This window comes from Mytilus galloprovincialis, chromosome 1, assembly GCF_965363235.1.
Source record: "Mytilus galloprovincialis chromosome 1, xbMytGall1.hap1.1, whole genome shotgun sequence".
NCBI classification, from domain to species: Eukaryota; Metazoa; Mollusca; class Bivalvia; order Mytilida; family Mytilidae; genus Mytilus; species Mytilus galloprovincialis.
Genome location: NC_134838.1, coordinates 105,459,798 through 105,476,645, shown reverse-complemented (window position 1 = coordinate 105,476,645; position 16,848 = coordinate 105,459,798). Strand labels below are relative to the sequence as shown.

General features: G+C 30.1%; 1 protein-coding gene across 11 annotated transcripts in view; it reads left to right on the top strand.

Moving 5' to 3' along the window:
* Positions 1-16,848, top strand: part of LOC143048737 (uncharacterized) — a 63,434-nt gene that overhangs the window by 26,424 nt on the left and 20,162 nt on the right. For 8 of the 11 annotated variants that reach the window (XM_076222673.1, XM_076222666.1, XM_076222632.1 and 5 more), the window contains exons 14-22: positions 221-280; positions 1,192-1,233; positions 1,748-1,810; positions 2,785-2,847; positions 3,301-3,366; positions 5,871-5,888; positions 8,658-8,720; positions 9,297-9,455; positions 10,223-10,285. In XM_076222673.1, the coding sequence (XP_076078788.1) occupies positions 221-280; positions 1,192-1,233; positions 1,748-1,810; positions 2,785-2,847; positions 3,301-3,366; positions 5,871-5,888; positions 8,658-8,720; positions 9,297-9,455; positions 10,223-10,285 (597 nt within the window). The remainder of the gene's footprint in view (positions 1-220; positions 281-1,191; positions 1,234-1,747; positions 1,811-2,784; positions 2,848-3,300; positions 3,367-5,870; positions 5,889-8,657; positions 8,721-9,296; positions 9,456-10,222; positions 10,286-16,848) is intronic. The other 3 variants (XM_076222618.1, XM_076222627.1, XM_076222639.1) reach the window with 3 other exon arrangements.

Below are 16,848 nucleotides of genomic sequence, written 5' to 3'. Positions count from 1 at the left end.
CCAAATTCCCAGGTGTGACCAACATGTATGACATCTTTTCAGGGACAAAATATTAACAATTGTAAAAAGAATACTTTAATACGTGAAACCCTAACATTAAAACATGAAAATATAGGGAACTGATCAATATATCTGGTCAGTTGAAGAGGATAGTGAATTAGTTGCAGAAATATAACTGAAAACTTTTGGATTTATTTATATCTGTTTTTTTGTTTTTTAGACGAAACATCAAAGATCATCCCTACAAGTTTGAAAGATTTAGACCCTGAAGAATCTGAAAGTAAGTTATAGTGAAATCTTAAAGATTTAGACCCTGAAGAATCTGAAAGTAAGTTATAGTAAAATCTTAAAGATTTAGACCCTGAAGAATCTGAAAGTAAGTTATAGTGAAATCTTAAAGATTTAGACCCTGAAGAATCTGAAAGTAAGTTATAGTGAAATCTTAAAGATTTAGACCCTGAAGAATCGGAAAGTAAGTTATAGTGAAATCTTAAAGATTTAGACCCTGAAGAATCTGAAAGTAAGTTATAGTGAAATCTTAAAGATTTAGACCCTGAAGAATCTGAAAGTAAGTTATAGTGAAATCTTAAAGATTTAAACCCTGAAGAATCTGAAAGTAAGTTATAGTGAAATCAGAAAGATTTAGACCCTGAAGAATCTGAAAGTGAGTTATAGTGAAATCAGAAAGATTTAGACCCTGAAGAATCTGAAAGTGAGTTATAGTGAAATCAGAAAGATTTAGACCCTGAAGAATCTGAAAGTAAGTTATAGTGAAATCAGAAAGATTTAGAACTTGAAGAATCTGAAAGTAAGTTATAGTGAAATCTTAAAGATTTAGACCCTGAAGAATCTGAAAGTAAGTTATAGTGAAATCTTAAAGATTTAGACCCTGAAGAATCTGAAAGTATATATATATATATAGTGAAATCAGAAATAACATTGTAAACTAGGATAAAGCAATTTATGCAAATACTAATTAATAGTGTTATAAAATTGTATGGATAGCTACTGGCATTATTAGGGAACAAAAATATTAAAAAGAAGATATAAAGTACATTTTGTACATAACATAATTATCCATTTCGAGAAGAATATAGGAAAAGTAAATAATACAAGAATAAACAATGTAAGAAATACCACTGATTTTCCACTTCATTGAATTAATATGTTTGTTTTTTTAATACTTTTCAGATAAATTGAAAGAATTACACTACGAAATAGAAAAATACAAAGGTAATGTTGATTGGTTAGGAGTTACCTATACCTTAAATTGTTTGATTTTGAAATGCCTACAGAAGCGTTGATATTTTGAAAATTGTGTGTGAGCTGTTTATAGAGGTCAGAGTTGGCAAATTGTGCATAGCCGACAAAATATGTGTCAGTTTGAGTTACTAGTAAAATGTTGGCTGTCCTGCACCCAAATAAACTACTGAAGCAACATGTTCAGCTAGTTTTTCTCTCTTTTTAACTTTATTTGAGGGACTGTAGATTTCATATATATTGCTTATTATATAAAATGAGTGAATATCACCTTTCCTTACTTTCATTAAATATTCTAGCATTACCATTTACACAACCTTTTAAATAACAATTCATACCTATTGCAACCAAGCCATTTGAAGAAGTTTGACTAGTGAATTTAGAATGAAGAGAAAGCATATGTATAGAAAGTATTTTTGTCATTTTGATATTTGAACATATCACAACAATATGTGTCATCTATAAAACTTTTATTTTTTGTTTATAGCAAAAATGGAAGTCTCTGAAACAAGACTAAAGGAAAGTGGAGACAAAGTTGAACAATTACAAAGTAAGTACAAAATTGGTAATTATGCTCCTCGGCGTAGTGAAGGGGGCATTAAGTTTTACCCTTGTCTGTATGTACGTCCGTAAGTCCCAAAGTTGGTTTCTGTTATCTAACTTTACTTTGCCTCTTCCAAATATTATGAAACTTATACAAAATGTTTATTACCTCAAAACACAGATAAAATTTGAATTTTGGTGTCATCACTTCAAGGGTTCTAGAGTAATGCTCTTCACAAATGAAAATGTTGCTGAATTTTTCGTTTCCATTCTCTTACTTTAGTTTGCCTCAACCAAGTGCTATTAAACTTATACACAATGTTTTTCACCACAAAAAATATAGATCATGTATGAATCTTAGTGGTATCACTTCAACCGTTCTTGAGTTGATCCCCTTAACAAATGAAAAAAATGCTGAATTTTTTAGTTTCCGTTCTCTAACTTTAGTTTGCCTCAATCAAATGCAATGAAACTTATGCACAATGCTTATTACCACACAAAACAGATCAAGTTTGAATTTTGGGGGTGTCACCTAAATCATTCTAGAGTTATGCCCCTTCACAAATAGAAAAATTCCTGATTTTTTGTATCTATTGTCTTACTTAAGTTTGCCTCAACCAAATGCTATTAAACTTGTACCAATGCTTATTACCACTAAATACAGATCAAGTTTGAATTTTGGGGTTGTCACTAAATTTTCTAGAGTTATACCCCATTACAAATGGAAAAAATGCTGAAATTTTTGTTTTCTGTTCACTAAATTGAGTTGTCATCTACCAAATGTTATGAAACTTATACACAATGCTCATTACCAAAAGATTTGGATCAAGTTCCAATTTGGTGTCACTTTTACTGTTCGTGAGTTATGTCCCTTTATAATGTTGTTTGCAAGCTAGGGCATCATCTGTGTCCCATGGACATATTCCCCATTTTTTCATGATAATTACTTAACTTTAACCTCAACTTGCTATTTGTTTTCAGAAGACTTAGAAATAGCACAGTTGGATACTAGGCAGTATGTGGCTAAGATATCTTCTTTAGAAGGTAATTTATTTTCTTTATGTTTGTATAAAGCAGTTAAAATGTCTGTATGTCTTTAGTTCATTACTTCAATTGAGCAGATTGTTATGTATCTATTTTTCTTGCAAAAAAAAACTTGCATTTATTCTTCATTTATTCTATTTTTTTTTTTTTAAATTGAAATTTATAAAAAGCATGTAGCAACTTTTTATTAAAAAAAAAAAATGAGATGACACTTTTTAATTTTTTTAAATTTGAGTAAAATAAAGAAATAATCTTAATTGTTTGTCTGTATTTTTAAGTGTCAAATATTTCATTTATTTTTAGCAGTACATTTAAGTAAGCTTTCTTATATCTTTCTTATGGATTTTATTTCTGTATAGAAATATTTTCATTTCTCTGTTTGCTGCCTGTTCAGTTTACAGTTCTTTGCATGTATTGACTTTGATTGGGTTGTCTCCCCTTTTGTTTATGCAGAAAAGCTTAAGCTGTCTGATTTACACATGAACCAAATGATGGAGAATACCATGTCTGACTTAAAAAGTAAGTTTCTGTCTTATTTTTAGTGCATTTTATTGTGTGGCCTAATAAAGAAACTATAGCTACACATAGAGATTACTTTACTTATTGATGTTGTCACACTTGCGGTGACATTCGTCTTCTTTAGAAGACTCCCAACATATTGTATAATTTTCTAACGCTTTTCATATCTCTTTATGTTCAGTTTTCTGGTTCTTAATGCTTCTTTGCAAGTTTATCCATGTCTGGTAGTACTAGCTAGTACAGATTTTTAATAAAAATGAAATAAAAGACAATATTTTGGATATCATCAGAAATTAATTCAGTAGCATAAACATTATCATAGAACTTGAAATCTCAGCATAAGAATTTTTACATTTAAAAAAAAGATGATTTGTTATTGACCAGAGACCTAATAATAACAACTATAGATCTCTGTACAGTCTTCAAAGATGAGCAAAACCCATACCGCGTAGTATAAGGCTATAAAAGGCTGATGGTGAAATATATGGACAAAACAAAAAAGAAAAACAAATGCTAAATCCTCTCCCTAACCTGGGACAGTTGTGACAGTACAGCAGAAAAACAAACTAAAAATCAGTTGAAAAGAGCTTATCTAGACGGTTAAAAGCATGCATTCAGATGATAAGATGTAGGGTAAAAAAGGAGTAGGTTCAGTAAGACTCCTTTTTGGCCCCAAAATATATCAGTTTTTGTCGAGCCTGCAACTTTTGTTGCAGAAAGCTCGACATAGGGATAGTGATCCGGCGGCGGCGGCTACGGCGGCGGCGGCGGCGGCGGTGTTAGCTCACTTCTTAAAAGCTATATATTTTAGAAGGTGGAAGACCAGCATGCTTCATATTTTGTATATAGATGCCTCATGTTACAAAGTTTCCGTCAGTCACATGTCCAATGTCCTTGACCTCATTTTCATGGTTCAGTGACCACTTGAAAAAAAAGTTCAGAATTTTTGTAACGTTGAATTCTCTCTTATTATAAGTAATAGGATAACTATATTTGGTATGTGCGTACCTTGCAAGGTCCTCATGCTCGTCAGACAGTTTTCACTTGACCTCGACCTCATTTCATGCATCAGTGAACAAGGTTAAGTTTTGGTGGTCAAGTCCATATCTCAGATACTATAAGCAATAGGGCTAGTATATTCGGTGTATGGAAGGACTGGAAAGTGTACATGTCAAACTGGCAGGTGTCATCTGACCTTGACCTCATTTTCATGGTTCAGTAGTTATAGTTAAGTTTTTGTGTTTTGGTCTGTTTTTCTCATACTTTATGCAATAGGTCTACTATATTTGTTGTATGGAATGATTGTAAGGTGTACATGTCTAGCGGGCAGATGTCATCTGACCTTGACCTCATTTTCATGGTTCAGTGGTCAAAGTTAAGTTTTTAAGTTTTGATCTTTTTATCTAATATTATATGTCAACTATATTTGGTGTATGGAAATATATTATGATCTATATGTCAGTCCCGCAGGTTTTATTTGACCATGACCTCAATTGCATGGTTCATTGGACAGTGTTAAGTTTTTGTGTTTTGGTCTATTTTTCTTAAACTATAAGTAATAGGTCAACTATATTTGTTGTATGGAAGCATTGTTAGCTGTACATGTCTGCCTGGCATGGTTCATCTGACCTTGACCTCATTTTCATGGTTCATTGGTCTTTGTTTAACTATCTTGTTTAATGATTAGTTTATGTGACAGTTGTAATAACGCTATCAACATAATATCAATGATTAGTAAAGAAGGCGAGACATTTCAGTGTGTGCACTCTTGTTCAAAATTGTTATAATGTAAACTTTAAGCTATTTATTGGAAAGTATAATACATCTGCTACATAAAAATGCACATATATCGGGTAAAAGCATCATTTAGTCATGCTGAATTACTGAAATCTTCACAATTTTATCATTTGAGTTAAATTCTAGACGGTTTTCGTCTTAAATGGAAGTGGCCGCATTCATGTTCATTCTTAATATTTAAATGTAAGTTGTATTTGATGATAATACATAACATATATAAAGGTTGAGGGTGAACACGGATGCGGCCACTTTCATTTTACACAAAAACTATCTGAAAACTGACATATTATGGCATATTTGATAGATTTTTCATATTTAATCTTGAATATATGAGCGTCTGAAATGACTAAATCAGTTTAACTCTTTCACACAAAATAATTGAATCGACTGAAGTAGCCACTTAGGTGTTTAAAAAGTGTAAAAAAATCTTTCATGAGATGAACCTGAAATTTGTAGCCAAAATGGACCCTTACCGGACCTACTCCTTTGTCATAAATCTATTCAGGTATGCTTAAAGCCTTGGAACATAGAAATACACAAATCTTTAACAATAACAAAACAAAGTGTTAGAATATCTAAAGTATTTTTACTTTAAAAAAACAAAAAAACTTTTGGATTTTTTTTAATACAATTTTGAGTAAGCTGAAAAATAAAAATAAATTTGAATATAAAGATGGCATTATTATTTGGTACATATGTTATTTAAGGTGCAGTTATTGATGATGGTAAGTTTCGATATTATACGTGGACAATTTATTTTATTTTACCCTTTCCCTATAAGAGGTGTAATGTTATAAATAAAACAATGTAATAATTCAATTAAAAGATTATAAATTATTCATTTTGATGTAAATCAAAAATTTGAAAACTTATTTTGCCTATTTTAGATCTTGTTTTGCTGTTCCATGCATACTGAAAATGAATTTGACCTTGTTTTGCTGTTTTATGCTGAAATTGCTTATTTGACATCTTGTTTATGCAATATTTCTGTATTTTTACTGCTTCTTTTCCTTCATTACCTTGATATTTTTGGTGTATTGGTTGAAACTTTTGTTGCATAATGTATGTAATTTTTGGTAGTAGTTTATATCATTTAAAAATGCTGACTACACAATAGACAGAATACCTAATTTAATCAAAATATATAATTTACAGTCAGTGGTTTATATGCATTCTTGATTTATTTTTTATACATAATGCCATGATTTTGTATTACTTAAAAAAAACTAAACTATTACAATGCATTGTTTAGCATTGTCGTGTTTGATATTCTGATTTTTCAATAGTATGTTGCAGTACCTTGTTCCTTCTGGCAAAACCAAGGGAATGTAAAGAGATTAATGTGTCTGTTAGTCCGTCCGTCCATTAGTTTGTCCATCTGTACTTTGCGTTCATAACTTCTCAACCATTGTAGTTTTCAAAAAATTAAATCTCTAAAAATGAAGCTACATCCAAATACACTGTAATCATTTCTAGATATTTTTGGTGGTGATTATCTAATAAGACAGGACATTTTATCATATTAAATATGATTTGTATGAACTATTCTCAGTAAAAAAAATATAAATCACAAATGTTTATGAACACTGACTGTATAGTATTATATTTTTACATGAAGTACCTGTTGTAAATTCAATAAACATATTAAACAAGTCCACCATTTAGATATAACTGGTTGTTCCTGTGTAAAACTGAATATACTTTCTTTTTGAATAAAATCATTACATCGACACGCATACCAAGCAATTCAATTGATGGACCTGCAACACAATTGCTCATGAACAAATTTTTTTTTAGCAAACAATTTCAACTCAGCTTTTGCAATAGTAAACAGATTAATGTTGCAATAAACAAGAACTTACTAAGCAGTACAAGTATTTAATGCAAAACAAATTCATTGTTTAATTTGCTATTCAGTTACATATCAATCAATTGCACAATTATCCATCATAGCAGGGGAGAAAGTTCTAATTTCGGTGGTAATTGAATTGAAGGAAATTTTGGATGTCATAAAATTTGGGAATGTTTTCAATTCCAGAAGTACATACCTAATATCAACATGTATAATCCAAAGTGTTTACTCCATAATTAAAATTTTCAGGCAAGGGGACAGTGTATCAAGAAATAACCATAAAAAAATAGATTTTGCAATGTTTGTTTTAAGTTCCGCCCGTCTTCGTTTTTGACCAATTTCTTATCAATTCTTTATTCATTTACCTAATTGTTATTAAATGGAATTTTGATTAAAAGAATCCAATATTTATAAATGTCAGAATATCAAATTATAATGCTTCTTTAAAATGTTTTCCTTTTTTCTAATAGCATAACTAATGAAGAAACTATAAAACATATCAGTTATTTCAGATAATGTCAGTGTTTTGCTTTGGCTAAATAAACCTTCAAACATTTTTAAGTGTAAAATAAATAAAACAGTATTTATCAAAATGACAGCACTGTTTTATGTAAAAAAAATCTATTAAATGCAGTTTCAAATACTCTTACTAAATTTGTTTGCAATTTACACATACTTTTTCAAAAATATCTAAAACAACTGTTGTACATTGTATTCATTTTTTAAATGATTTTGGCTTGTTTTAATACTTTTAGGGTTCTAGAATCAAAAATCAACATGTTTTTCTCTCATGAAAATGCTGCAAACACACCCACATGACTTTAAAGTTAAATGAATTTCACTGGCTGTTGGAACAAGAGACAAATTATTGTTTTAAGATGCACTTGCTGTAAAAAAAAAAAAAAAAAGAGTTTATAACTATGGATTATACATGTCTTTTTATGGTAAATTGTCTCATCCCTAATTTTTTAGTTTATATAGAATGGTAATTACCAGAGAGCATTAGAAATTTCCTGTGGAACTCCTTCCCTAACATTATCCTATTAAGCTAGCAACTGTAATATACATTATATTTTTAAATGTTTTAACAAGAAAGATACCAATTTCCATATAATGATATTAATTTTAGTTTCTCTGTCTCACTTTAGGGATCTCTACCTACATTTAAAGACTTTTGGTTCAGCAGTCCTTAATTTATCTGTTTTATTTCATCATAATTTAGAAAAATTAATCTGTAAACATGTAACTTGGTCAAAGGATGCCTCTATAGAACCATAGCAGTTTTTCAATAAAAAATAGGTCACTGTGACCTTTATCTATTGTCCTTTTCTTCACTTTCACTTCCTTACCATTACATGACTTCTTAGTTTACTTAAACAGGTATTGAGTGCAGGGAGTAAACATTTGTGTTGTCAAATAAGTAAAATTATCCTCATTTGGACAATTCAAGATTCAGTTAATCATTAGATAAATTATGAGAGCACAAAATTGCTCATTAATAGAACATTCAATGATCAAGTGTGCTTTTAATAGGAATTGAAGTTTTTTAAGATTATATAAAATTGGTATCTTATTGTTTGTTCACCTATTTTTCACACTCATTTATATATGGCATACTAACATTGGTGTGATTTTCTTGCAGTGCAATTGAAAGAATCTCACAAACAGGCTGATGGCAGTAACACACTAATTAAATCTTTACAAGGTGATTCATTTAGTTTATATGATTGGGGATAAGGGAATGTTTCATTACTGGTTGGTTAATAGAAAGAACTGTAGAACCCCGTTGAATGTAGGACTTAAACATTGAATTTTAGGAAAAAAATAATGTTAATTTATTATGTGGCCTTCATTTTTTTATAAATTTTTTTTATAAGAGGGTTAATCATTATTTTTTTCAAAAACAGATTTGTTGAAAAAATGAAAATACATGTAGTGTTCCCTAGATTGTTAGGTCTCGATGAGAATTAGTCAAGGATTTATTTCAGTAGTTTAGTAGTTTGTAACATAACTTAGTACAGACTAAAATATCAGTACATTATATTATCTAAAAATTATCACATGTAAGCTTACCATAGCACACATTTATAAAGAAACCTATTTATAGCATATACTTTTCATTTAGAAGAAAAATTGTAATGTGTGTAACCAAAACTGTTTGAACTTTAGATTTACTTTCGATATATTTATAGAAGACACTTGTCCTTTAAGAAATTGTGATAACTTGGTAAACATTTAATTATGCTATGTTAAGAAATATATGTTTACTTTTTCTAATTAGATCGAGTAGTGAGTTTGGAGTCTGAGTTAGTTAATATGCAGACCACAGATAAGGCTGATATGACCGTTGTAGCCTCAAGCTTTGATCAGACTTTGAGTAATCACCTAGATGATTCAGACCTAACGGATTCTGGCCTTGAAGATGATGATAATTTGAAAGGTAAGGATTGTTTTTATGCCCTGCCTATGATAGATGGGGGCATTGTGTTTTCATGTCTGTTCGCCCATAAGTCGTCAGGTATGGCCATCCTGTTTAATGTTTTTTTGTTGAAGATAGATAAGCATGATGCTGAAAGCTACAAACTAAGTTCACATTTCATTGTGAAAACTTTTCAAATTAAATGGCAAATAAATGTCGACCCAGTTTTCAAAGTTCACTAAACATGAATATGGTATAGTGCGAGAGGGACACATATTCTTTGAAGGGCCCCTTATTGAGAATGCTCGAGTCCTTTAGTTTTCTCTATGCAGCTAATGACAAGTGTGCTTTATACAAGATTTAATCATCACATATGTATTAAATAAGATATGATATAAAAGACTATTGCAACTAAATTTTTATGTGAATGAACTCTCTAGATAAAATTATTATTCATGGAAGTAAGAAAGAAATCAATACAAATCATTTTAAAGTCATTAGAAATGTTCTAACATACAGTTGGGTTATATTGAGGTTCTTAATTATTTTTCATACATTATAATTAGATTTTGTGATATAAATTGCTTGGCAAGCTTCCTATTTCCATTTTTAGAATTTGAACTATCTCTAATTTATAGATATTGTTATCTTCATTGGTCTATGGGATAAACTTGGCAATCATTAAAATACAAGAAAATCTAAGTATTGTGAGTTGATAACATTGGAAAATTTTGCTTTTCAAAAAGGATCTGTTAACATTATCAAAAGCTATTATTTATTGTTTATAGAACTGCTTAGAGAAGCAAGACAACTACAGAAGAGAGCTGAGGGCGAACTGACCAAGTGTAAAGGTAAAGTACTAATTATTTAAACAAATTATTATATTATTCTACATTTATTAAGCTAGAAGGTCAATGTTAGCATTTTAGTCATTTGGCATCTGCTGTTTATTATTTTTAAAAACATACATGTCAGAATTGAGAAATAAACATGAGGTCTTCACAAAGGGAAAATGTGTATACAGATTCTTTTTAGATACCATCCCAATTGCATGGATTGAATACAAGAATAATACTTAAAGATTATTGAAATGGTCTTTAATAAACTTTGTGAATATGATGAACATCTTAAATATGACATGGCTGACACTACCTCACAATGATGAACAGACTGGGTAAATGTAATATATGGAGAATGTATCATGGTCCATCAGAAAGTTTTTTATTAGTTTTGAGGGTGCCAATCTTACTTTAAAGGTATTAGGCATCAACCAACATAAGCCCTTTTTGAAAAACATGAATCTGAGCAACTGTGGATAAATGAATGGATTTGATGATAACTTTTCGTCAGGTTATTTCTGAACCATATTCACGAATTTGTTGATTAATTTAAACCTTACACTTTGTAAGAGACCAATGGATTAAGCTTGTTATTTAAAGTAGTAGCTCAATAAATAACAGAATTATCAGCATTACAAAAATTTTGCTAGTATTGCCATTTGTGTTGTTTCGACACATCTAGATTCATTCTGATTTACAATTAAATAAATTAAAGAAGAAAAAAATTTGATGAAAAAATTGACCATGAAACAAAGGAAATAACTATAAAATTGATTACAAGATATTTATTGGAAGCATATTGTTTATTAAAATAATTCCTTACTTTAACACAAATTGATTTCTCGAAGAGCAATAATGTTCAGCAAAGTAAGATCTACAAATAAGTCAACATGACCAAAATGGTCAATTGACCCATAAGGAGTTATTGACCTTTAAAGTCAAATTTAACAGTTTTTCGTTGTAGTCTTTTACAAAAGTCTTCTTCTGAAACAAGTGAGAAAAATTTAACCAAACTTGGCCACAATCAGCATTAGGATATCTAGTTTGAAAATTTGTCAGAAGACACTGCCTGCCAACCAACTCCTTTGTAGAAAATACTATGGAGACGTGCATATCGACATGAAATTTTGATTTAATTTTTATACGACCGCAAAAATTAAAAAAAATTTGGTCGTATATTGGTATCACGTCGTCTGAAGACGGATTGTTTCCGGATAATAACTTTTGAATAAGTAAAAAGAAATCAATGAAATTTTAACACAATGTTTATAACCACAAAAGGAAGCTCGGGATTGATTTTGGGGTTATAATATGGTCCCAAAGGTTTAGGAATTAGGGGCCCAAAGGGGCCAAAAACAGCATTTATCTAGTTTCAGGACAAAAAGATGTGTCGTCGTCCAAATACTTTTAGTTTTCGCACTCTAACTTTAGTAAAAGTGAATAGAAATCAATGAAATTTCAACACAAGGTTTATGACCACAAAAGGAAGGTTAGGATTGATTTTGGGAGTTTTGGTCCCAACATTTTAGGAATTAGGGGCCAAAAAGGGCCCAAATAAGCATTTTCTTGGTTTTCGCACTATAACTTTAGTTTAAGTGAATAGAAATCTATGAAATTTGACACAAGGTTTATGACCACAAAAGGAAGGTTGGGATTGATTTTGAGAGTTTTGGTTCCAACAGTTTAGGAATTAAGGGCCAAAAAAGGGCCCAAATAAGCATTATTCTTGGTTTTCGCACAATAACTTTAGTATAAGTAAATAGAAATCAATGAAATTTTAACACAAGGTTTATGACCACAAAAGGAAGGTTGGGATTGATTTTTGGAGTTGAGGTCACAACAGTTTATGAATTAGGGGCCAAAAAGGGGCCCAAATAAGCATTATTTTTGGTTTTTGCACCATAACTTTAGTATAAGTAAATAGAAATCTATGAAATTTAAACACAAGGTTTATGACCATAAAAGGAAGGTTGGGTTTGATTTTGGGAGTTTTGGTCCTAACAGTTTAGGAATAAGGGGCCCAAAGGGTCCAAAATTGAACTTTGTGTGATTTCATCAAAAATTGAATAATTGGGGTTCTTTGATATGCCGAATCTAACTATGTATGTAGATTCTTAATTTTTGGTCCCGTTTTCAAATTGGTCTACATTAAGGTCCAAAGGGTCCAAAATTAAACTTAGTTTGATTTTAACAAAAATTGAATCCTTGGGGTTCTTTGATATGCTGAATTTAAAAATGTACTTAGATTTTTAATTATTCGCCTAGTTTTCAAGTTGGTCCAAATGGGGGTCCAAAATTAAACTTTGATTGATTTCATCAAAAAATGAATAAATGGGTTCTTTGATATGCCAAATCTAACTGTGTATGTAGATTCTTAATTTTTGGTCCAGTTTTCAAATTGGTCTACATTAAGGTCCAAAGGGTCCAAAATTAAACTAAGTTTGATTTTAACAAAAATTAAATTCTTGGGCTTATTTGATATGCTTTATCTAAATATGTACTTTGATTTTTGATTATGGGCCCAGTTTTCAAGTTGGTCCAAATCAGGATTCCATATCAAGTATTGTGCAATAGCAAGAAATTTTCAATTGCACAGTATTGCACAATATTGTGCAATAGCAATTAATTTTCAATTGGAGTTATCTTTCTTTGTATAGAATAGTAGCTGATAATATATGTTGGAAATTTGCCAGACATGACTATGATGTCATTTTCTATTTTTATTTGCCAATAACTTTATGTAAATAACTTCATTGGAAATTTGCCAATATAAAATGTTGCTGATGAAGCTTTTTTTCCTTATCTTATCTAAAATGTTTTTAGATAATGTATGTTGGACATTTGCCAGACATGACTATGATGTCATTTTCAATTTTTATTTGCCAATAACTTTATGTAAATAACTTCATTGGAAATTTGCCAATATAAAATGTTGCTGATGAAGTTTTTTTTATTGTTTTATACAATAAACAATGTATATTCACTTTTACTACCAACCAATCTTTACCATTCAGTGATAACAAGCACTTTATTTTACATTTTAATATTTTATGATGTATTTAAAAGAGTAGTTATTGTTGCAAACTCCATTAGAAATTTGAATTGATATCAGTTTTGGAAAAAGGGAAACGGGGATGTGAAAAAAAGGGGGGGGGGGTTTAAATTTTTCTCATTTCAGATTTCATAAATAAAAAGAAAATTTCTTCAAACATTTTTTTGAGAGGATTAATATTCAACAGCATAGTGAATTGCTCAAAGGCAAAAAAAAACTTTTAAGTTCATTAGACCACATTCATTCTGTGTCAGAAACCTATGCTATGTCAACTATTTAATTTTAGATTTAAAAAGTTTGAAGAAGAAATCTTTAATTGATTTGTAAAATCTTGACATTTGTTTTGTGTAAAAAAAACCCATGTAATGTCAAAAATTTGATCACAATCCAAATTCAGAGCTGTATCACACTTGAATGTTTTGTCCATACTTGCCCCAACTGTTCAGGGTTCGACCTCTGCGGTCGTATAAAGCTGCGCCCTGCGGAGCACCTGGTTCTAGTTTAAAGACAATGACTTTTGTTTAAGTGCATGGATCTCTATAAATTTTTACAAGAATTTTCAATATGACTAAAGGAAGGTTTGGACTGATTTTGGGGGTTATTGTCCCAATAGTTTAGGAATTAGGGGCCAAAAAGGGGGCCCAAATTAAGCACTTTTGTAGTTTTCAAACAATAACTTATTTTTAGGTGCATGAATATCTCTGAAATTAAACCACAAGTTTCCATACCATGAAAGTATTGACTTTGGTAGGGGGGGGGAGGGGGTTATGGCTCAAAATGTTTCAGAATTAGGTGCAAAAAAGGGGGAAAACTAGGTATTTCTGGTCAATGGCCAAATAAGACAATTTAAAAGCAAAGTAAGGGAGGTAATTCTTAAACATTTAACATACAATGTTGGGTATGTTCGGATCTACCTCCCTTACACTACTTGTATATTATGTATAAAGAAATGTCAGGTTTTGAGCTAATTGCAAAAAAAGGGGGGTGGTAGTTGCTTTCAATTTTTTTTTTCAAATTTCTCAAATTCCAAATTTTTGAAAAGTTAAAAGAAGAAATCTTTAATTGCACAATATTGCGCAATAGATTTGTAAGATCTTGACATTTGTTTTGTGTCAGAAACTCATATTATATCAAAATTTTTATCGCAATCCTAATTCAGAGCTGTATCAAGCTTGAATGTTGTCCATGCTTACCCCAACTGTTCAGGGTTTGACTTCTGTGGTCGTATTAAGCTGCGCCCTGCTGAGCACCTGGTTTTTTCTTGGAGTTATTTTATTTGTCCAGTGACAATGTTTAAGCACCAGGTATGGGAGCATGCTCACTAAGGTTCCTTAATTTAGCTAAATCAGGCTGTTTTTATACGACTGCAAAAAATTTTGCAATCATATAATGGTATTGTGTTGTCGTCGTCAATGTTGTCCAAAGACATTTGGTATCCTGACAATAACTTTAGTATAATTAAATAGAAATCTATGAAATTTAAACACAAGGTTTATAACAACAAATGAAGGTTGGGATTGATTTTTGGGGTTGTGGTCCTAACAGTTTAGGAATAAGAGGCCAATTTTTAAGCATTTGTCTATATCCAGAGAATAACTTTTGGAATGGTATATGGATCTCTCTGAAATTATACCACAAGCCTCCATACCACAAAGGGAAGGTTAGGATTAGCTTTTGGGGTTTATGGCTCAAACCTGCAATTTATTTCATGTTTGAATTTTATTATTGAGTTTTTTATATGGAATAGGTTTTCTGTTGTTTACAGCCATTGATTGACCCTTTGTTGTTCACCTTCTTGACCTTTGGTTTTAGGTGGATAGTTGTATCATTGGCGATCATACCATCTACAAAGGAGGCTCAATAAACTTCACATTTGAAATGTTTTGGGGAAATTTTAATAAAAAAAAAATGTAAAATGTCAGAGACTTTTATATCAAAACTATTATTCTTAAAATCTGATTGCTATTCATCATTATCTTTATTTATTCAATTTAATTAATTTTGAATTTTGATGTCCCTCATTGCTTTATCATACAAAATCATATACATTTGCAATGAGTTATTAATAGTGTCTTCTTTTTCTTCTTCTTTCAAACTAAGGACATTTTGATTTTATGCATACAAGCAAAATGTTTGAAATATCGTTAAGGAAATTATATGGATTTTTCAATATTAAACTTTGAAAGTGTTGATCTCAAATAAAAGGGACATGGCTGTATGTAAATACGAAAGACTTCCTTTTGTATTAAGGTTAAGGAAAATTAAATTCATTTGAATTAAATGTAAATATTGAATAATTTTACCCCTATTTTAACATTGAAACGGTAATTGCTCTACTCAGGTGTCAAAAAGCTTTGTAATAAATATCTAATGTTATAAACCTAAATGTATTTCTCATGATCATTGATTGATAAATATCAATAGAGGGAAACATATATAAACATTTATTAACAAAACAAAGTTTAAATGCTCTCCCAAACGATTGAAATCTTAAGAAAGGTTCTTTTTAAAACTATTAATAGATAAATGGCTCGAATGATAACATGAATTAGTTCTGTCAATATTACTGGACTTAACAGCAAGGCCATTGAGTGGTCACACATGAATTCTTACCTGTCTGATTGACAGGTGAAAAGTTACCTTTGATAAGATGATATAATTAGGATATAACAAATGTTTGAGGATGTCCTATTGTTGTTGGGATTTGTGTTTATGGAAAACATGTTTTATAAAAAATGAGTTATTCAATATAATAACATTATGAAGAGGAAACATGAGAGTATTGATTATGATGAAGGTAGGTCTAAATGATATAGTCTCGTCTAAATAATATAGTCCCCGTATAGATCACAATTATTTGGTTCAACAAATATATGCTATGGATAAAACCCATTCATTTGTTGTCAAAAATAAAAAAAATTAAGCATATGTAAAATGGTAAAAAATTAAAAAATTTAAAAGAGATAATAAAACACTCTCTTTTTTTTTTAAGGAAAGGCCTCTCCTAGAGGATTGCAAAATTGCTCTTAGATTTATCTTTTGTATGCAACTTTTTCGTCATGGCTTTTTGCAACGTCTGGCTTTTAAGGAAGTTTTAATATTATGAATTCAAAGATTTTAAAGTATTCTAAACCATCACCTGACGTATTCATCAGGTATATCTATACTTCGATGGTCTTATAGATAAACATTGTGACACTTTTGGCAAACATAATGTGTATAATATTTATACAATCATTTATTGATAGTATGAAAGAGAGAGAGAAAAAAGGTTTTATTGAAATTATTTTTTCAAATAACAAAATATTTTCTGCTATCGTGTCATCAGCTTTTAAATAGAGAATTACTTTTTTCTGATGAATTTTACTCTGTTTAGTATATGACATTTGCATAGTAAATGACATGGTATTTTTATGAATAAAATTATATGTGCATATTTGATGAATGTTGAAAAGTTATTTTACGAGAGAAATTTGTAAAGAATATTTCTGCCTCAATGGAATCAACATTTTGTTTTTGTATA